Source organism: Microtus pennsylvanicus, chromosome X, assembly GCF_037038515.1.
Source record: "Microtus pennsylvanicus isolate mMicPen1 chromosome X, mMicPen1.hap1, whole genome shotgun sequence".
NCBI lineage: Eukaryota > Metazoa > Chordata > Mammalia > Rodentia > Cricetidae > Microtus > Microtus pennsylvanicus.
In genome coordinates this window covers 86,896,850-86,919,229 of record NC_134601.1, presented here as the reverse complement: position 1 = coordinate 86,919,229, position 22,380 = coordinate 86,896,850, and the positions used below count along the sequence as shown (strand labels likewise).

The following is a 22,380-nucleotide window of genomic DNA, read 5'->3' as shown; positions in this document are numbered from 1 at the left end:
GAGAAAGAAAACCTTTTCATGATTAAAAAAAACAATGTATTTAAGGACTTTATGAACACTAAGCCAGCTCTACAAAAGATACCAAATCCATCCACCCCTGTGCCAATAGCCACCTGCACAATCCGTGATGTGCGAACCTGCTTTCTACACGAGCTACCTTTGATGAGACACTCTTTTCCTCACCCATCCTTTCCTTTGCCAGTCATCTTACCTTGGTCTAATTCAACAGATTAGCCAATAGCTTTATCTTCAGCAAAGAATTCTACCAGAATTTCGAAGAAGAGCTAATACCAATATTCCTCAAATTGTTCCAAACAATAGAATCAGAAGGAACATTGTCAAACACCTTTTATGAGACTACAATTACCCTGATACCCAAACCACTCAAAGATACAACAAAGAAAGAGAATTACAGACCAATCTCCCTCATGAACATTGATGTAAAAATATTCAAAAAACTACTGGCAAACTGAATCCAAGAACATTAAAAAAAAAAATCATCCACCATGATGAAGTAGGCTTCATCCCGGAGATGCAGGGATGGTTCAACATATGAAAATTTGTCAATGTAATCCACCATGTAAACAAACGGAAAGAAAAAACACATGATCATCTCATTAGATGCCAAAAAAGCCTTTGACAAAATCCAACACCCTTTTATGATAAAGGTCTTGGAGAAAACTGGCACTAGGGAAATTCCCAGGAATCCACAAGGATGATCCCAGCTAAGACTCCTAGTAATAGTGGAGAGGGTGCCTAACTGGGCTTCCCCTATAGTCAGATTTGTGACTACCCTAATTATCATCATAGAACCTTCATCCAGTAACTGATGGAACCAGATGCAGAGATCCACAGCCAAGCACCAGGCTGAGCTACAGGGGAGTCTAGTTGATGGTGGGGGAGGGTCTTGGTCCTGCCTCAACTGACTGTGTCAGGCTTTATCGATTCCCCATGGCGGCCTTAACATTTCTGAGGAGTGGATGGGAGTGGGTTAGAGGGAGGTGAGGGGAGGGGAAGGAGGGAATGGAGGGAAAACTGTGGTTGGTATGTAAAATGAATAAAAAAATATAAATAATTCTTTAAAAGAAATGTGTGCATTTAATGGAATATTATTCAGTCTCAATAGAAAATCTGCAATGCGTCATAACAGGGATAAACCCTGAAGATGTTGCATTCACCGGAATAACAGAGTCATAGATAAACAAATAGTGTATGATTTCTACTTCTTTACAATATCTAAAATAGTCAAATTCATAGAATTTAAGAGTGAAATAGTGATTTCCAGGGATTAGAAGAGATTGGTAGGGAGTTACAAATTAATAACTAGTTATAGGCAAGCAAATTTTGATGTTATCAAAATTTGTCATATAATGTTATATTGAAGTCAGCAATACTGTATTATGCACAAGAAATTAGTTGAGGATAGATTTCATTTTAAGTTTAATAAAATTAAAAAGTAATACTATTTAGGTTTGGATCTTGTTTGTGGATTTTTAAACCATTGATTAAATGACATTAATAGTTACATATGGGACTGCTCATATATTTCTCGTTCTTTCCTTAATTCAGTATGATAAATTCTATTTTTTCTAGGAATGCATTCATGCATAAAGTTATTCAAATACCAATGCTCACTTTGTCTTTCTCATTTTCTTTCTCTCATTTTTATTCCTTCTTTGTCTTACTAGAAATTTGCCTGATTTATTAGTTTTTTCAAAGAACATGGTTTTGACTTTCTGGGTCCCTTCTACTATCTGTTTGCTCAATATATGGGAAATTTCGGCAGGTAAATAGTTTTCTTTAAAATGCTCTTTTGAGTTCATCTTGCACTTGTTTTAGTAATTTCTAGTGAAGAATATTTGCTTTAGCATTTACGATTTTCTTATAATATATTTATGCAAAATATTTAATGTATTTCCCACTAAGTGCTACTTCAGCACTAGCCTATAATATTTTAAGTAAAATTTTATTTGTATACTGCATCTATAAATATACATATTGTCAGTATAAAACCAATTATCACACAATGACCAAAACTACATAATCATTATCAATATTGAGAGATTTACAACACCAACTTCCCTGAATATGTCTTGGCCAGGCATACATTTTGATATACAGTAGGCTGGATAATTTATATGAGACTCTAAGAGGGAAAAATTTAACCTATAGTGGTAGAAAACATATAACTCACTACTTGGACCTGGGAGTTGATCTGGGGATTGAATAGAAAGGAAAACAGTAAAACCTTTTACATAATGCATATTCTAGATATTCTATATCCAGATTGTGATAGTGGTTACACTAGGGTATATATTTGCCAAAATTATTTAACTATATAACAAAGTGAATATATTTCAATATTTAAATTATATTTCAATAGTTATTTCTTAATGAACATAGCAATCATATGAGATCTTAGTTCTAAAATTAAAAAATCTATAGTCCTCCACAGTCTTTTTGACCAGACTAGAATTTATTAAATTATATTATCAGAACCAGATTTGTTAAATTATCAAACTAGAATTTATTAAATTTTATTATTAAACCATGCAATAGAGAGAGATCTGATGTTTGAAAATTCTTCTGATGCAAATATCTTCAATAACATTAAGATGAAGTAACCAATCTATCTGTATTTCAATACCTTCAAGAAGAGGGCATTCATATATTTTAAAAAACTAAACTGTAGATAAATCTAATTGTCAGATAAGGTCCTCTTGTCATGACTGAAAATTTCATTCACCCATGGAAACAAGCATTGTATAAATGTTTTCTTACTAGTAACCACACACATATTGAAAGAACTATACCATTTATTTCTTAAGTTTTTATTTTTCAAGTTTAAACTCCATACTGCCTTTTAGCTCTAGTCATGAAACGAGTTGCCTTCAGTGTCTTCGTTAGTCCTTGAATGCCTTCCTCTTGGCACATTAGAGCTTGTCAATATCTTTCTTCAAAATTAGTCCCCAGCCCAATATTATGCTTCAGATCTGCTACAGAGCATATCACAGAATGCTCACTGCATCCTTGTATGCATTGTGGAGTCACCCTCAGTATCTGTGCAAGATTGGATCCAGAGCTCCCTACTTCCTTTCGGATGCCAAAATCTGTGGATGCTCAAGTTTCTTGCTTATATATAACCTATACATATCCTCCTGTCTGTTTCAAATCATCTCCAGATTATTTAAAATACCTGATACAATGAAATGTGGTGTAAACCATTACTTCACCATATTATGTAACAAATACTGACAATATAGTCTGTACAAGTCCAGTACAAATCTGATTTTTTCTAAGTGTTTTTGAGCTGCACTAGGTTACATTCCTAGATGGAAAATGCATGGATACAAAAAGCTGACTGATTCAATATAATGTAAGTGAACTTTCTTAGTATTGTTTCTTGTTTAGTTCATAGACAACGAAAAGCCCCAAGTGATGCACATGTGCTTCTGTTAAAACCCCCATTCATCCATTCCATTCTATAACAGCTGGCTTTGGAGATTCAGCACAAGATGTTATTGTTTCCTGTTTGTCTCCATCTTCTGAGAATGGCTTCATTATTTCAGTATATCAAGGTTCCTTCGGATCTGACTGTCTTCTAACATATCAGTTGCCCTTTTTAGCTTTGTGCTACATTCAATGAATAGTTACAAACGGTCCTGATCTTCATATTCTTATTCTAATTCCATATGATATTCCACAATATTTGATACTTAATTTATACCTCTCTTTTGTTACTATATAATTATATTATACATGTAAATCTTGTCTCTGAAATAATATTTTAAAACATTTATATAGTGGAGTAAAGTAAATCTACTTATTCTATAGTACCATTTAAAATAAGCATTCAATTACTTGTTGACTTGAAACCTCAAGTTAGGTGTTTAATACAGTAGAACTTCTTTGGTTCAGCCAAAATTAATCTTCACCTCATATTTCATTAAATGCTTTCATTTACACCTATACAACTATATCTGAAGGGAAGGCAATAAAATCATTACAAAACCTTCAAAAGTACAAACAGAAGCCACAGTGCCATCTAGTGAATACCACTGGATTATGTACAGTGACCACAAGCTGTAATGGAAGGGTATGATATTTAGAGCTTTATATAGTCGGTAGAAACAATATGAAACCAGAAAATGAAAGATAAATATTCAGTAAGCAGTCTTATCTTTGTGGTTGTTTTAACTCTTACAGCCACTTTGTGGTCATATAACATTGCCCTTTTCCTGCTCAGGTTTTCTTCTTAGTAGTTATCACTATTTAATTAGTCACAGGTGAAGAGACTACTACAGTCGTTGGTAAAATCTGAAACACCCTCTGTTTTTGCAAAGTCCGCAGGTTAAGAATAGTTTTGTTGGTATTAGATGACTGAAATGAATCAAAAGACAAATATTTAACGCCACAAGAAAATCACATGAAATTCAAACTTTAGTATTCCTAAATATAAAGGTTTAATTAGATCACACTATGGGTACCTGCTTATATACTAGCTATGGCAGTGTTAGGTATACGAGAAGAGCTGAGTGTCCCATCAGGGACCATGTGACTTGAAAAATCTTAAGCATCTGCTGTGTAGCTCTTTACACAAAAACTGCTGACACCTATAACATATCATACTGGGGAAAAACGGCCTCTCCAGATAAAATAACTCCTCAGAGTCAGGCTATTTATCCTATCTGTTCATTCTTATATTCTCAATATCAATACTACTTAACATGTAGCACTCAGGAAATACTTTTAAATAAATAACTACTGAAAAATAGAAATAGTTCTTTTGGGTTAGAAAGTCTGGCAATAAAAAGGGGGACAATGGAACTGAAATTTGAAGAGAAGTGAAGGATGAAGGATTTCTTTTAATAAACAGCACTTGAAAATAATTGTAATAAAGGAGAAACGGCAAAGAAATATTTATGAACTAGGACTGAGATGTGCAGAGTAAAGTTACCAAAAAAAGTACTTATTTCTCTGAAATAAAAGAAAGGACAAGCGAAGAGGAAATACTTTGATGAAGTTCATGTCAGTTGCTACAAGCTCAGCAAATCACACATGGAGAGCTTTTGCTAAGAAAAGGAAGCAATCAAAATGGCAGACAATGAAACTAGCAGAGTTAACAATGGCAAGATGGGAACAGTAAAACACTGACGGGCTACATTTTTCCTCTCTCTAGCTTTCTATCTGTTCTACCATGTAGGAAAGTATTTTTTACATGTGCAAAGTATCCAGTGTCTGCGAGGAAGAGAGGAAGGATAAAATGAGAAATATGCTAAGCAACAAACAAGGTTACATGCTAATAAAACATACCAGTTTACTGCATGCCTAGTTTCTCCTCCTTACCGCTAACAACATTTGAACTCCAATTATAGGCTCAGTTCTGTACTAACTCGAGAACCAATCCTGTCGTTAGTCAGAGATGTTAAGAAGTACTGCTTTAGGCTATGGATGTGCTTCAGTGACAGGCCATTTTCCTAGTATATATGAGGCTCTAAGCTCAGACTCGAGCACCACACAAAAATTTCTAATTCTTGTAGAGCAAGACTAGACCTAGTCAACTTGCATTGCTCTTCTGGTAATTTTTTTAGATGGCTCTAAGCTGTGTCAAGTTTATAATTAATGCTAACATTTTTCTGTTCTTGATCTCCACAAAATCTTCTTTAGTTTAGCAAAAGGCATCAATGTGTGGTTTCCTGAGCTTGTAGCCACTGACATGAACTTCATTCACTTTCCTCCTCTTTATCCATCATGTAAATATCATTTCAAAGATAGGTTATGATAGTTGACTTTGGTTGTCAACTTGACTGGATCTAGAATTAACTAAGAGACATTAGCCTGGGCAGGTCTGTAAAGGTATTTTCTGGAAGGATAAGTTAGGAAAGAAGATCCCCCAGCCACTGAGTTTATGGCAATGCCTCCTAGACACAACCCAGATATAAGAAGGCCCAAGGGTACAGCTTTTTGCTTCCTGTTGATGAGTGCCTCTACTCTGTTGCTGCTACTACCACAGTTGCTGCCACTGCTACTGTCATACGTCAGTGTCATCAAAACCCAGCTTCTTCAGCCTTCCAATTGGGGACTGAAGACAAGTGACTTTTCAGGAATCCTCTAGGCCTTTTAAGCATCAGACTGGGATTGCTGAGGCACCCAAGCTCATATATTGAGCAGGCTACCAGAATCCCAGCCTTCGGAATGTAAACAGCCATTGTTGAATGTATCATTCTATTGGTTCTGTTCTTCTAAAGAACCCTGACAATGTACAGACTTTCAAAAAAACCCTATCAAACCACTACACTTATTCACATATTTCCCCTGAAAGCTAACATAAAACTTAAAAGGAAACATCAACTTTCAGATTCCATTTAGTCCATACTTGTCCTTCTCATTTTTTGTTCTTCTAGGAATCAATACCTCAGATTATGTACACATTGTATGATATACAAAGGAAGAAATGCCTTACATGCTATTGGAAATATAAACGGACCCATCATTCACAAAATCTTATTTATCTTGTACTTTCTATATTGTTTCCTAGTGAAGTTAAGCACTGAACTTTTCTTGAGTGGTTATAAATACAAGATAATAACCTAAAAGTTAAAAAAGTAGTTTCTTCATGCAAGTATCTGCTCTCAATGATGTTTAACAAAAAATGTAGACCTTAAAATTTTAGTCTGCTTTAAGGACTATATAGCATATGATTAGCAGCAAATAGCCTTTCAGAATATGGTAAATGATAAAGGGTAAGATGAGTAAGTAAAGGAATTTTCCAAATACTCTCTCCCTTTAAAACTTCTGCTTCATATTTGCAATATACAAACCAAGAAGATGTCAATTTGACCTTGTTCATATACAACGGCACTTTCAGTCATCCATAAGTAGTTATGACGTCAGAACACTGCATTTATCTATGTGCCAATGCACAGAACATATGCTGCCTCTGAAAATAGAGTAAGTAAATTAAAGCACCTTATCAAGTTGTTTCAAATGTAAGTAACAGGAGGCCATGTTCCTCTTCAGCTTGACCAAATCCAGCTTCTCTTCATCACATTCATACAACTTCAGAGAATAGCTGTACCAGTGTAAAGCATCAGTGTAATTTTGAACCTAAAGTTAAAAAAACAACAAAATCACGTGTCTCTAAAATTCACTCTAAATTTTCCCAAATACCCTCTATGACCAAACGAATTGCTACAGGTTTAATCCTTTAGACATTCAAAGTAATACCTACTTAATTGAGTCCTAAGTTTAGTCTCATATTCTGTCTCCTACACTCTACAGAGTTCAGAGGAGTTGTGCTTCAATGACAGAATAGATGCTTAGCACAAGGACCTGGGTTCATTTCCCATACCAGAAGTACAGAAGTTATGTATTACACTCAAAGCATGAAGAGTCTAAAAAGTAGTACACAGTCTGTAAAAAACTGAAGCCATTTTAAAAGCTACCAAAAGGACAATGATAAAAATCTTTAAAGACAGCATCTATAAATAACCATGCTTATATATATATGTATATATATATATATATATGTATTCGTTTTCTATATAACATTTTAACTTTATCTTTTTATATATATAAACTGTGGTTGTCATAGTTTATATGCAATTTCATATTTTAGTCTTTCCATTTAATCTGATTTTGTAGATATTATCTAGATTGTTAGTTTTCAATTACTAATTTTAAAGTAAATAGTCAAATTAATGTATTATTTTCTTAGCTTCATAATTTGCTGAATTTCCAGGGTTTTAACCATTAAAATTAATGCTACTGTATTCCTGCACAAAAAATGTTACTGTCAATTCTTCAATTGTAAGAAACAACTAGGAGCAATCTAATAAAAATAGTCTGATAAATTATTTCAATCACAAGACAACAAATTATTTATAAACACTATGTAAGGTAAATAAGTCCCTGTGAAGAGGCTTCCTGTCTTTCAATTAATGACTGGAGTCATTAGAACCTCAAAGAGATAAGATGCCATTTTCAAGCAGAAATGCTACTGAGGCACCCAAGCTCATATACTGAGCAGGTGCCAGCTATGGTAGGAAGGTAAGACACTGCCTTTGACTATTTGAACATATGATTAGTCTTCATTATTGAATGTGAAAGTTTAAGAGTTAGAAAAATTGGGAAACAAAGGGGAAAACAGAATCAAAAGGAGAAAGGATATGATTCTGAAGTAATTTTTCACCTTCTCAGTACAGAAATAAAGAAGCCCTAAAAGAGAGAAGAGTGATGATTTGGTTTGCAGCGATGAACTGTAAGCCCTGTGTATGTCTCTATATGATTCCGCTTCTTTGTCTTGAATCTAATTTGTTTTCTATTTTTTCCTTTACCTTCTTTTTTTTTCTTTTCAACTTTAACTTACCTACAAAATCTACCACAGTGTACTTCGTAACATGAACCCAGGGATCTCATGCTTGCCAGGTAATGTGGACTTTTTAGTCTGGCCTCTTCCATTTAACCAAATAGTTTCAAGATTTATCCCTGCTGCTGCATGTATCAATAATTCATTTCCTTTTATTGATAAGTAGTATTTCATTATATGGAGATACCACAGATAGCTTATATATTCATTTATTGATGGACATTTGGGTCATTTTTCAAATGTTACAAATCTTCCTGGTGCGTTTTTATGTCAACTTGACACAGGCTAGAGTCATTTTGGAAGAGGGACTCTTAATTGAGAAAATACTTTTACTAGATTGGACTGTGGGCAAGCCTGTGATTCATTTCTTAATTTTCATTGATGTGGGTCGGTCCCTTCCACTGAGAGTAGTGCCAACCTTGGTCATGGGTGGTATAAGGCTGAGCAAGCATGAGGAGTAGTAAGCCAGTAAGCAGCACTCCTTCATGGCCTCTGCATCAGTTCTTACCTCCAAGTTCCTGCCTTGAGTCCACTCTCTCCATATCTATTCAATATAGTTCTTAAGGTCCTAGCTAGAGCAATAAGACAACAGAAGGAGATCAAGGGGATACAAATTGGAAAAGAAGAAGTCAAACTCTCACTATTTGCCGATGATATGATACTTTACATAAGCAACCTCAAAAATTCTACCAAGGAACTTCTACAACTCATAAACACTTTCACAAATGTAGCAGGATACAAGATGAACTCAAAAAAATCAGTAGCCCTCCTTTACACAGATGATAAATGGTCTGAGAAAGAAATCAGAGAAACATCACCCTTCACAATAGCCACAAATAGCATAAAATGTCTCAGAGTAACTCTAACCAAACAAGTGGAAGACTTGTATGATAAGAACTTTAAATCTTTGAAGAAAGAAATAGAAGACACTGGAAAGTGGAATGATCTCCCATGCTCTTGGGTAGGTAGATTTAACATAATAAAAATGCCATGTGCTATATAAAGGGTAGAGGCAAAGAAATACAACTGTCTAAGCTCTTTGGAGTCCAGAACACTGAACCCAAGACACTGGTCACTATATTATTTACACTGTTGGAGCTTGGTTTTGCTTTGCTCAAATTGTGATTGTGCCCTTGTTCTTCCTTCTTGGAGTAAGAAAATATTTTACTGTTTTTTTTTTTATTTAGCAGGGGCCACTGTTATGAGACCTTGGATGTTTTAGAGAAACCTTAGCTATTTTACAGAGACTTTGGAACTTTAGAGAAACTGGGTATTTGAAAGAGACTTTAGAGTTCTTGAGAGACTTTACAGTTTCAGAGAGATTTTAGACATTTTAGAGGCTGAGTATTCTAAGAGTCTTGGAAATCTAAAAGGGACTGAACATTTAAAGTGTTTCAATTTGTAAAGACTGTGGGACTTTTAAAAGTTGGAATGTTTTATTGTGATGTTATTAATATAAGGCCTGGGCGATGAACAAGAAAGGAAAGGCTATGGTTTAATAGTAATGTGTTTCCATGTCAAGTTGACAAAAAGGATCAATTGTGCTAGCTCATTTGATGACTGGACACAGCAAGAGTCATTCTGGAGGAGAGAATTTTGATTGGGAATATGCTCCCAAGAGATGGGGCTATAGGCAAACTTAAGGTGCATTTTTTTAATTGATGATTGATGGGGGAGAGCCCAGCTCACCATGAGTGCTGTCAGCCCTGGATGGTGATCCTGGGTGCTCTAAGAAGAAAAGCTGGGCCAGCCAAAAAGAGTGAGCCAGTAAGCAGCACCCATCAATAGCCTCTGTATCAGTTCTTGCTTCCATGTTTCTGCCCTCACTTACTCAGTGATGAACTGTTACCTGGAAGTATAAGGTGAAATACATCCTTCTCTCCTTGAGTTGTTTTTGGTCATTTTACCACAGCAATAGGAACCCTAACTAAGGCAAATTTACTTTATGTGTAAGTTTTTGTATATGCAACTTCTATGCATAAATTTTGTATGGATATTTACTTTTCTCTTGAATATATGCATGGGATTTAAAATGGATTGTATGAAAGGGGAAATATTTTAGGAAATAGCCAAACTACTTTCTAAACTGTATTGTTTCTTAATGCCACCATAAAGGTTTCAATTCCTTAATATTCCTACCACAATTGGTAAGTCCAATTTTTTTATTTTGATTATTCTAAGTAGTATCTCCTTAGGGTTTTAATTTGTGGTTCCCTAATGACTCATAAATCATCTTCTTTCATTGATTACTGTACCAGAACATTTGTGTAATTTCTGTTCATATCTTTTAGTGTTAATTTTCAATTATTTTGACAATGAGTGTCCAATTGGTCTAGTAACATTAGTTTTAAAGATTTATCTCCCATAGATTTATTTATATACTTGGTAAAAAACAAAACAGTTGAACATATTTGTGTAGAATTATTTTGGGGTTCTTTATTTCTGTTGATCTGTGTCTATGCTTTTGACATTATTATAGCCTATAGAGAAATGCTGTGACTATATGATAATTATTGAAATTTATTCTGATGAGTTTTAGAATAATATTATTTCTCTATATAGTTTTCTCATTCTTTTGCTTGTAGGTTACTTGTAGCTTTAAGAATATAAACTTGCTGGGAGGAGGCAGGAATTTCTTTTTTTTCTTTCAATAAAAAAAATTTTAAAAAATATGATTTATTTTAACACATTGCAAATTTTTCCATGAAATAAATCAACAAGTCTGAAAAAAAGAATATAAACTTGAGCTGGGCAGTGGTGGTGCACACCTTTAATCCCAGCACTTGAGAGGCAGAGGCAAGTGAATTTCAGTGAATGTGAGGCCAGACTGGTCTACAGAATGAATTCCAGAATAACCAGGACTATTACACAGAGAAACCCTGTTTCAAACAAAACAAAACAAAAAAAAAAAAAACAAATCCAACTTGACAATCTCTACATTTTCACTGGAGTGGTATAGTTATTTCATTTAATATGACATTTTTATCTGCTTACGTTTACTTCTATTATCTTGCTATTTGATTATGTTTCTCTTTTAGCGAGTCACTGCTACATAGTTTAGATTGGTATAGAAGTTGTGATCTCCTTGCCTCAGCGTCCTAGTTGCTAGAATAAAAGGCATATGCTATTCCTTGCCCAGCTTATTGCTATTTGCTTTCTATTTATTTCATCTAACTTTAAAATAAAGGCTTTAAAATTTTTATGTGTATTGTGTTTTGCCTGCAAGCATGCATGTGTACCACATGTATCCCTGTGCCGCCACCACCAGTGGGGATTTGCTTTTTATTCTCCTTTATTGATTTATTAGTTGTAACTTTGTTTTACTGTGTTAGGGTATATTGTATAAATGTTTAACTTATTATTGTAAGGACTTCACAATTGTGTATTTCTATTTCTCTCCTCTTAGCCTGTATATGTTATTATCATGCACAGTGTGATACATGATACTTTTCCATATGTTAAAAACCCCATACAAAAAACCTTATTATTTTTGTTTAAGCAACCATTTTTTTTTATTTATTTCTGGGCTGGGCAGTGGTGGCACACACCTTTAATTCCAGCACTTGGAAGGTAGAGGCCAACCTGGTCTACAGAGTGAGTTCCAAGACTGCCAGGGCTACACAAAGAAACCCTGTCTCTAAAAACAACAACAAATTATTTATGTGCATATGAATGTTCATCTGGGCAAGAATGTACATGCGTAAATGTGCGTGTATGAGTGTAGATCAATGTTATTCCTTGGGAGCCATCTACCTTGTTTTTTGAGACAGGATTTCTCATTAGGGCAGGAACTCTCTGATTAGGCTATATGGTTGCTCAGAGAGCCCTAGGAACCTGTTTTATCGCCAGCACTGGGATTATCAGCCTGCGTCTTTCTTTTTTTGGCATGGGTGCTGGAAATCAAATTCAGGGTCCCATGCTTATATGGCAAGCACTTTACCAACTCAGCTATAGCCCCAGCTTTAAAGAGATTTTAATAAGAGGAAAATATCTTAATGTTTATTCATGTAATTAGCACTTCAAATGCTCTTCATTCTTTTGTACAGACCCACATATCTTGCTGGGATCGGTTTCGTTCTGCTTGAAGGACTTCTTCATAACGTGGCTCTGGCGCTCTGCTCAAGTTATTGTAGCTTTTGAATATCCTTTTTTTTTTTAACTTTTCAGGAACTGATTATTTCACTATTTATTCATTTAATGAATTTTTCCCAGTCCGATCACATTTTCCCCTCCCTCCTCTCCTCCCAGTCCTCCCCCTCATCCATTCCTCCTCTTTTCAGAAAAGTGCACGTCTCCCATGTATATCAGCCAGTCAAGGCATATCAAGTTGCAGTGATACTAGACACTGCCTCTCCTATTAAGCCTAGACAAGGCAACTCAGTAGGAGGAAAGGGTCCCAAAAGCCAGTAAAAGAGTCAGAAAGAGCCCTTCTCCTACTGTTAGGAGTTCCACAAGAAGGCTAAGCTATACAACTGTCATATATATGTGGAGGGCCTAGGCCAGTCCCATATAGGCTCCCTGGTTGTTCAGTCTGTGTGTTCCTATAAGGCAGGTTAGTTGATTCTGTGATTTTTCTTGTGATGTTCTTGACCCTCTGGCTCCTGCAGCCCTTCCCTTCTTCCACAGAATCCCCCGAGGTCTACCTAATGCTTGGCTGTGGCTCTCTGCATCTGTTTCCACTAGTTGCTGGATGAAGCCTCACTGATGGCAGCTGGGCTAGGCAATGATCTATGAGTATAATAGACTATCATTAGGAATCTTTTCATTTTTTACTAGTCGTGTTTGGTTCTATTCTAGGTCTATAAGACATCCAGCCTCTGGGTCCTGGCCTTCCAGCTAGTATCAAGGGTAGACTTCCTCTCATAGTATGGGTCTCAAGCTGGATTGGTCATTAGTTGGCCTCTCCCATAATTTCTGTGCCAACTTTACCCTAGCATAGGCAGGGCAAATTGTAGGTCAAAGGTTATGTGGCTGGGTTGGTGTTCCAAACCCTTCACTGGAAGTCTTGCCTGGTTATAGGAGATGGCCAGTCAACTTCCTGAACAGAATACCAATAGCACAGGCACTGAGATCAACAATTAATAAATGGGACCTCATTAAACTGAAAAGCTTCTATAAGGCAAACAGCACCATCGAAAGGACAAAAACAGCAGCCTGCAGAATAGGAAAAGATCTTTACCAACTCCACATCTGACAAAGGGCTGAGTTCCAAAATATATAAAGAACTCAAGAAACTAGACATCAACAAACCAAGTAATCCAAGTAAAAATGGGGTACAGACCTAAAAAGAAAATTCTCAACAGAAGAATCTCAAATGGTCGAAAGACACTTAAGGAACTATTCAACATCCTTAGCCAACAGGGACAAGCAAGCCAAAAATATCTTGAAATTTCACCTTACTCCTTTCAGAATAACTAAGATCACATAGGACAGCTCATGCTAAAAAGGATGGGTAAGGGAACTCTCCTCCATTGCTGTTGGGAGTGCAAACTGGTACAGGCACTTGGAAGTTAGTATGACAGCTTCTCAGAAAATTGGGAATCAACCTATCAGACCCAGCAATACTACTCCTGGACATATACCCAAAGGATGCTTAATTATACCACAGGGACATTTGCTCAATTATGTTCATAGCAGCTTTGTTTGTAATATCCGGAACCTGGAAACAACCTAGATGCTCCTCAACTAAAGAACAATAAAGAAATGTGGTACATTTACACAATGGAGTATTACTTAGCTGTTAAAAGCAATGACATCATGAAACTTGCTGGCAAATGGAGGTAACACAAACTGAGAAAGACAAACATGGTATGCATTCACTTATAAGTGGACATTAGCTGTAAAGTCAAGGATAACCATGCTACAATCCAGAGAGGCTATGTAACAAGGAAGTTCAAGGGGAAACACATGAATCTCACTGTGAAGGGGAAATAGAATAGACATCGCAGGTAGACTGGGGAATCTAGATGGGGGTTGGGCGTGGGAACAGGAGGGATCAGTTGAGGGGAGGATGGAAGGAGAGAGTACTGGGAAAGACAGCTGGAATCAGGGGCATCTCTGAGATGAGCTAGAAACCTAGTGCAATGGAAACTCCCAGGAGTCTATGTGGGTGACTCTTGGCTAAGACTCCTAGCAACGGGAGCTACGGAGCTTTTGAACATCTTAAAGTCTTCACTTGGGTTTCATTTTAAAAGTTACTTTTAATCATGATAAAATGAATAATAAGAAATTTATCATCATAACTTTTGAAAAGAGAGAAACAAGATTTTGTTATGTATCATTGAGTAAAATTCTTACCACTACTCCCCCGCAAAAACCCTATCTTAACTAATTATAACTATGCAGGTCACTAGTATTCACCACATTATGTAACCAATCTCCAAAACTTACCCATTTTTTAAAAATGTAAAATTCTGAGGACTGAAGGTATAATACAGTCAGCATAAAAACAAAACAAAACTCTCTACCCATTCTCCACATTTTTACCTCATCCCAAATCCCTGACAGCAACCATGTACATTACATCTCTGCGAATGTAACTACTCTGTGCTTCTCATTTAAGTGGAACTGAAAACTATCTACTTGACTAGCTTACTTCACTTAGAATATTCATTCTCAAGATTCATCCACATTGTAGTATGTATCACAATTCCTTATCTTTTCCCAATTAAACTATTTACTTAAAGAAACAATTCTTAAAAGCAGGTGTATTTTTAAAAATATTGTATGCATTCATTGTACATTGTGCTGTTACATGAAAACATTATCATACAAATATATTCTGTACATTGAGAATTCAGAATTCTTTTCTAGGTTCATTAATATTTTCAGATGGCTATTCCTCTGACTTGAGATAGTTTCATTCCATGTGTATGTTGTCACTAAAACTATCCAAAACACTAGGGCAGGAACTTCTGATAACTAGGATCTCTCTCTATTATGCTCTCATTCTGATACCCTGTTCTATGAAGTCTAGCTCTTGGCCTCCCCCGACTTTCCACTCCATCTCTTCAAATCAGAATGCTTGTCAGTTCCCCTTCCTCCACTGTTGTCTGGAAATACATGGCAGTAAGCCAAATAGCTGAATTGCTCATTTTATCTTTCAGCAATCACTGGCTGATATTCAACGCCATTAAACTGACTTTTTTCAAGTATTTCAGGGTGTTTTGGGGGGGAGAGGAGAATTTGTTGCTTTGGTTTTTTTTGTTCTTTTGGGTTTTTTTTGAGACAGGATCTCAATATGTGGTCCAGTCTGGCCTAGAACTCTCTATGTTAGCCCAAACTGACCTCAAATCCCCAGATATCCACCTGCCTCCACCTCCTGGAAGCTGAGATCATGAGTATGTGCTACCAAACCAGGGACTTTGACTTATATTTTTGGGAGGACTTTTGTTTAAGCAGGGACACAAAATGGTTCTTATTGCTACATTTTGGTTGAAAATAGAAGTACTAAACAACTTATATTTTTACAAGAAAGTATTTCCCATACATGTACACAAATATCCAAAATTTTCTTAAATGATGTAACGAAGAGCAATTGTACTTTGCTTTTAAAAACCAATTATCTGTAGTTTGAAGTATTTACACAGGAAACCAGGATTGTTTTATAATTTTTAAAGCTACTCTTAAATGCACCAATACTTTAAAGGAATAACCATCACCACCACCACCCAACTTTCTTGCCTTTCACATCAAATTACTTTCCTATCAGTGATGCCTTTACAAAAGTTCACAATGGAGAAGAATCATGTCTTACTATTTTTGAATAAACGTTCACACAATATCCATTGACATTCTGCATTGTGAATATTTACTACATAGACATGTCTAAAAATAGAGATTATTAAATTTTTGTTTGCCTGTTTATTTGCTTATGTAGTAATAGGCATAGACTCTAGGGTCTTACAGATGCTCCAGAAGTGTTGTATCACTCATCTGCTCTTCTCTGATTTTTATACTGAACATTGTGTTTTATTTGTTGCAGAGGAGAAAAATACAGTGAATGAAAGAGTATTCCCAAACCTTAAAACTTCTGGCAGCTTTTTCCCACAGAATGTTGTGTAACCAATTTACTAGATCCCTTGTCAGTTGACTTCTTGTTTGGTGACCTGAAAACGAAACAAAACAAAACAAAAACCAAGTTCTGAGAAGAACCTAGATCCATTGCATTAAACAAAGAATGCTAACTATTTTCACAGGACACTTAATCTTATAACTGTACTTAATCTTTAAGTAATGTCTATAAAAGCAATCACACAGGCTTTCACCTTCAATTTTAGGTTTACCGCTAAAATTGATTATATAATACAATCAGAGTTTGCTAGAATCAGTGTAATTCTTCCAACAGTCTGTGATAGGTTTCCAGCTTAGTCTCTTTTTAACTTATTTTTTATGTTCCAAATTAGATTATCATCTGGTGCCCTAATAAGGTTATTGTGAATGAGCAGACAGCAATGTCAGAAATCATTAATAAGAACTGCTCATACTATTATACAGAAAAAGATCAGATCAAGTTCACAAGAAAGGCCAATTATACCTTAAAGCTTTTAAAAAGTACTTTAAGACCACGTTTACAGATAAACTTTATTCATTTAAATTGTAACTTGGGCCTGATTATTTCTGACCTAGACATTTACAGGATTCAAATACATTAGCACGTTAAGGTTAAGTTTAAACTGCAATAGAATTCTATACCCCTTTCTCATCGCCCTTTGGACACAAACCATCAATTTCTGAAAATGTCTTCATTAGAACACTAATACTCTTGGGCTCACCAATGGAATCAGCAAATGTAGCTTGTTTCATGGCTTAAAAACATTTATGTAAGAGTAACCAGCTACTTAATATGTCTCCTTAAAAGATTATAATACTTTGATTATATGTGTAAACTCTAACTGAAATTTTTTGAAAATGAATTATTCTGTAAAATCAACATTTTTTAGTTAGCTAACAATTTCCTTTCTTTAAACATGCAGTCTAGGGCTAGGGAAATAGCTCAATCAGTAAACTGCTTGCTCTGTAAGAATAAGGAGCAGAGTTTAATTCCCAGAACTCATGTAAAACGTCAAGCATGGCAGCACATGTTCGTTATTCTTGTGCTGGAGAGGAGGATAAAAGTGGATCACTGTGGCTCACTGCTATGGCGGTCTAGTTTACTCAGTTCACTCTGAGCTGATTAGATAAGGTAGACAGTTCCTGAGGAAAAATACCTCAGGTTGCACTCTGGACATGAGGGTGTGCACACCCCCTCCACATACATGTACATACACATATAAAAACATAAAATATAAATAAATGTCTAACTTTCTAGTTCTCTTATGTAAAATTTAACCTTTCCTTGACCATTGAAGGTCAACATCACCAAGAAACTAACTACTGCATTTTATGGTACTATCACTTTATTGCAGTAAGCAAAACGCTTAGACTCCCAGCTAGTTGGGAGGCTGAGGGAGCAGATTCACAGGAGCACAGGATGAGAAACACAGCAAGGCGCTATTTCTGAAATACATAACTTGTCTGGGGCTAAGGAAATAGCTCAGTTAGTGAAGTGTTCAACTGGCTGTGCCGTGCAGGCATGAGGACCCGAGTTTGGAGCTCCACACCCACATAACGAGCCAGGTGTGGTAGCATGTATTTGGAACCCCAGTACTGAGGAGGCAGAGATAGAAGGCTCCTTGGAGTTTAGGAATCTAATTGAATTAGCAAATCGAGGTCCTACTGAGTCAGTCTAGCTGAATTTTAAAAATCCCAGATCCCAGTGAAACCTTATCTTAAAAGATAAGGTGGACGGCTCTAGAGGAATGACACCTGAGGTCAGGCTCTAACCTCTGTAACACAGGGTGAGGGGAGAGATTCTCTCTTTCTCATATGTATGTATATATATATATATATATATATATATATATATATATAATTTCCTAATTCTTTTATTTCTGTAGCTACATATTATTTCCAGAGACTAACCTCTGAAAAAGAACAATTATAGTTCTTCCTCCCATATAGTCAGGTTAACTTATGAATCTTTTCTATTTGTAATAAGATATCATTAAAATGCCAAGGGCCAGCCGACTGGAAAGGGGGGGGGCATTTTGGGGTCAGGTAGAAACCTGTTGCAAGAGAAACTCCCAGGAATCTACAGAGATGACCCAGCTAAGATTACTAGCAATAGTGGAGAAGTAGCCTGAACTGGCCATCTTCCGTGATGAGGCGAGACTTATAGTGGATGGACTGGGACCCCGATCCAGTCACCTAATCTTCAACCTACAGTCTGCCCTGCTTAAGGGATGTGCTGGGGTCAAAGTGGCGCAAAGATTATAGGAGTGGCCAACCAATAACTGGTCCAGCCTCAGACCCATACCATGTGAGTGAAGCCACCCCTGACGCTGCCTGTAGTGCCAGGACCCAGAGACCTAGGATAGAAACAAACATAACTGACAAAAAGTTAAGTGTGATGATGCCTAACGATAGACTGCTGTACTCATAGATTGGTGCCTAGCCCAACTGTCATCAGAGAAGCTTCGTCCAGCAACTGATGGAAACAGATACAGAGACCCAGTCAAAGTAGGCTGAGTTTGGGGAATCCTGCTGAAGAGAGAAAGGATTATAGGAGCCAGGGGGGTCAAGGGCATCACAAGAAAACCCACAGAAACGACTAACCTAGGCTCATAGGAGCTCACAGAGACTGAAAACCAGGAAGCCTGTATGGGGCTGACCTATGCCCACTGCATATATGTGACAGTTGTGTAGCTTGGTCTTCTTGTGGGACTCTTAACAGTGGGAGCAGGGAATGTCTCTGACTCTTCTGCCAACTTTTGGGACCCTACTCCTAATACTGGATCACCTTGCTCAGCCTTAATTACAAGGCAAGCTGTTTAGTCTTTCTACAACTTGATATGCCATGTTTTGTTGCTATCCATAGGAAGTGTGAAAGGAGGAGGAGTGAACAGGGGAAAGAGGGGAGGTAGGAGTAAACACTGGGAGGAAGAAAAAACTGCAGTCTCAGGATGTAAAATAAACAAATTAAAAGAAATGCCAAGGGCCAGAAAACCAGATAACCAAGATTATCAAAAGGGATCCAAAAAGTAATTGAATTCTTAATGAAGATCTGGAGAAAGGGTATCATTAGAAAAATATATTTCATAGGAAATAGAATTCAAAAAGCTCTTAACATCTGATGATCCTTTCAGAAACTACTACTGTCTTTGCTTTTATGAAAACATGCAAATTTAAGCAATGCAGTAAAATATGATAGAAGCAACACATCACCCTAAATGCCACCACTCAGAACAGACCTCATTCTTAACATTTAGTGACTATCACTACTGATGGAAAGATGAGGTCAGGCAGAGAATCTTTCAAGAAAGAGGTTCTATCATCTGTATACTTTAAGGTATAGCTGTTGTGCAGAGAGTAGATAGGACAATGTTGAGCAGAGTTGGTTCTATATCTCTGCTTTAAGTACAGAAAATCAAATGTTTTATCTGGGTGGAGTTTGTGTAAGACTGTATCAAAATAATGATGTTGGTAAAGAGCTTTAAAAGCAAGAATTCTGTTCACAATATTCACTTCACAGCTGAAAAGCCAGAGTACAGAGATACTGACTGGTCCAAATGCACATAGCTAATTCGAGCTCAGATAAGAAACATGAACTTGGGTTTATAAACCTCACAATTTTCTACTACAGATGGACTTTAATATCAGAGGTTTGTCTTTATTTTGAAGATGTTTTGTCATTTTTGCTTAGCTGTTCATTATAGCACACCAAACTTGTGACCTCTAGATAGTTACACTGTTGTTGAAAAACATTAAGGAGAAAGAAAAAAATGTGAAAACCCTGAGGATTTTGCCATTGCTCTGACATTTATCTTAAAATAATAAGCACATTAACAACTTTTAGGAAATGCAGAATCTTACCGACCTCTAAGGATTTCTTTAATCTTCTCTTCAGCAATCAGGACTTGATCTTTCTGTAAAAGCATGTCGATGCAGAACAATTCAACTTTCCTACTATCTTCTGCCAACTTAAAATGATCAGAGATGATCCTCAGAAAAGAAAACCCAACAGAATCTCTGTCCAAAAGACATAATTTTAAGCAGTATAAACAGAACTGGTTTTTTGATTAATGGGATTAAAATAATTTCAATGTCAGCCAAAACAAGCTTAGTTGATAGTTGATGCCATCAAATGCCTATTTGTCAATAATAGATCATTTAATTATAGCAATATTTTCTTCAAATTTTTATTACGTGTGTGTGTGAGGAGGGAGGGAGGGAGGGAGGGAGGGAGGGAGGGAGGGAGGGAGGGAGAGAGAGAGAGAGAGAGAGAGAGAGAGAGAGAGAGAGAGAGAGAGAGAATGAGAATATGTATCCATATCAGGGAATGCATGTAGAGGGCAGACAACAAATTATGAAAACGGATTCTTTCCTTCCATCATGTAGGTCCCAGAAATGGGGCTTAGGTCCTCAAGCTTGGAGGTGGGCATAATTACTATTGAGCCATATTGCCAGCCCAACATTTTATCGTTTTGTTTATTTGGGTTTTTTTTTTCAAGAAAAGTTCTCACTCTGTAGCCCAAGTTTGCCTTGAACTTATTATGTAGCCAAGTCTTAAACTTCTAGGAATCCTCTTGTCTTGGCTTTCCAAGGGATAGGAGTCCAAACATAAGCCCCTATGTCTGGTTTTTAATATTATTAAAATGTGAATACTCTCAACATATTCTAAATATTTAATGTAATACCTATTGAAATACTAACAAATTTTTGAGATAGTATCTCTTTTTGAGAAATTAAAATATGTATCATAAAATTCATACAGAATTTCAAAGGCCCTGAAATAATCGCAAAAATATGAAAACAAAGACAAAAGTTGGAAAACTCATGCTTTCTAATGTTAAAACTTATTACAAAGATACAGCAACCAAAATGTATGGAACTGGCATAAATACATACAGATAAGCCAATGAAATAAAACAGAGAACACAGAAGTAAACCTTGGCATATAGCCAAATGATTTTTGATGAAGGTTCTACAACCATTTAATGGTGAAATAAGTCTTTTAACAAATGATGAAAAAAATAAGGAAATTTTCACATCCAAAAGAAATTGAGTTGACCCTCCTGCTCAACTCGCTCTGTGGGCCAATCTAAGGTAGCTCTTTCGCCCAAGGCTCAGCATCATGGGTGCCAGGACCCCAGAGTACAAGTAGTAACAAGGTTGCTGTTCTGGCTTAGGCCATCTATGACCCTGGTGGTGTTTTCATTCAAGATAAGTCCTTTCCATCTTTACTGATTAACTGAGCAAATTTAGAATTACAGAAGTATTTCTCGACACATGGACCATCCTCCACCGTAACTGCACCTACCGGAGTTTTGCCCAGACTGCCCCCAGAGAGGTGAGTGTCTGGGTTCCTGGTTGGAGGGCTCTGCTCTCTGTGCCCTAGCCCCAGGAAGCACATCCCATGCCCCATCCCTACTTACCAAACCCTAGAGATCCCGGAGTAACTTCCCCATCCTCTACCGCATCTGTGCCAACCGGAGCCTTGGCACATACTGCCCCTAGAAATGTGAGTGTCTGCTGGGTACCCAGTTGGAGAGCTCTGCTCTCTGAGCTCAAGCCCTGGGAGAAACAACCCATGCCTCAACTCCACCCACCAAACCCCAGAGACTCTGGAGCAGCATCCTCACAGGTGCAACCTTATTCCCCCTACCTCATTTGTGACCACTGGAGTCATGGCCCAGACTGCCCCTGGAGAGCATCTGTGACCACCAGAGTCTTGGCCCTGACTGCCCCTGGAGGGAGCCTTGGCCCCACCTATACCTGGAAGAGCCCCAAAACCTTATTAGCATCCACTAGAGGCACAAACCTGCCTGCACCTGGAAGAAGAGTGTCCACCTAAGCCACAGGGCCACCTTCACCAATTGGAGGAAGAGAGACTCTGAGGCACAGGCCCCACTTGCACCCACTAGAGGAAGAGATGGGCAGACGGAAGTGTAAGAACACATTCAACAACATAA

At 36.9% G+C, this 22,380-nt stretch overlaps 1 protein-coding gene across 1 annotated transcript in view; it reads right to left on the bottom strand.

Annotated features, from left to right (window-relative positions):
• Positions 1–22,380, bottom strand: part of Tex11 (testis expressed 11) — a 277,507-nt gene that overhangs the window by 123,208 nt on the left and 131,919 nt on the right. The window contains exons 13-15 of the mRNA XM_075957716.1: positions 20,286–20,437; positions 16,391–16,476; positions 6,970–7,107 (exon numbers count right to left, since the gene is read on the bottom strand). Of these exons, the coding sequence (XP_075813831.1) occupies positions 6,970–7,107; positions 16,391–16,476; positions 20,286–20,437 (376 nt within the window). The remainder of the gene's footprint in view (positions 1–6,969; positions 7,108–16,390; positions 16,477–20,285; positions 20,438–22,380) is intronic.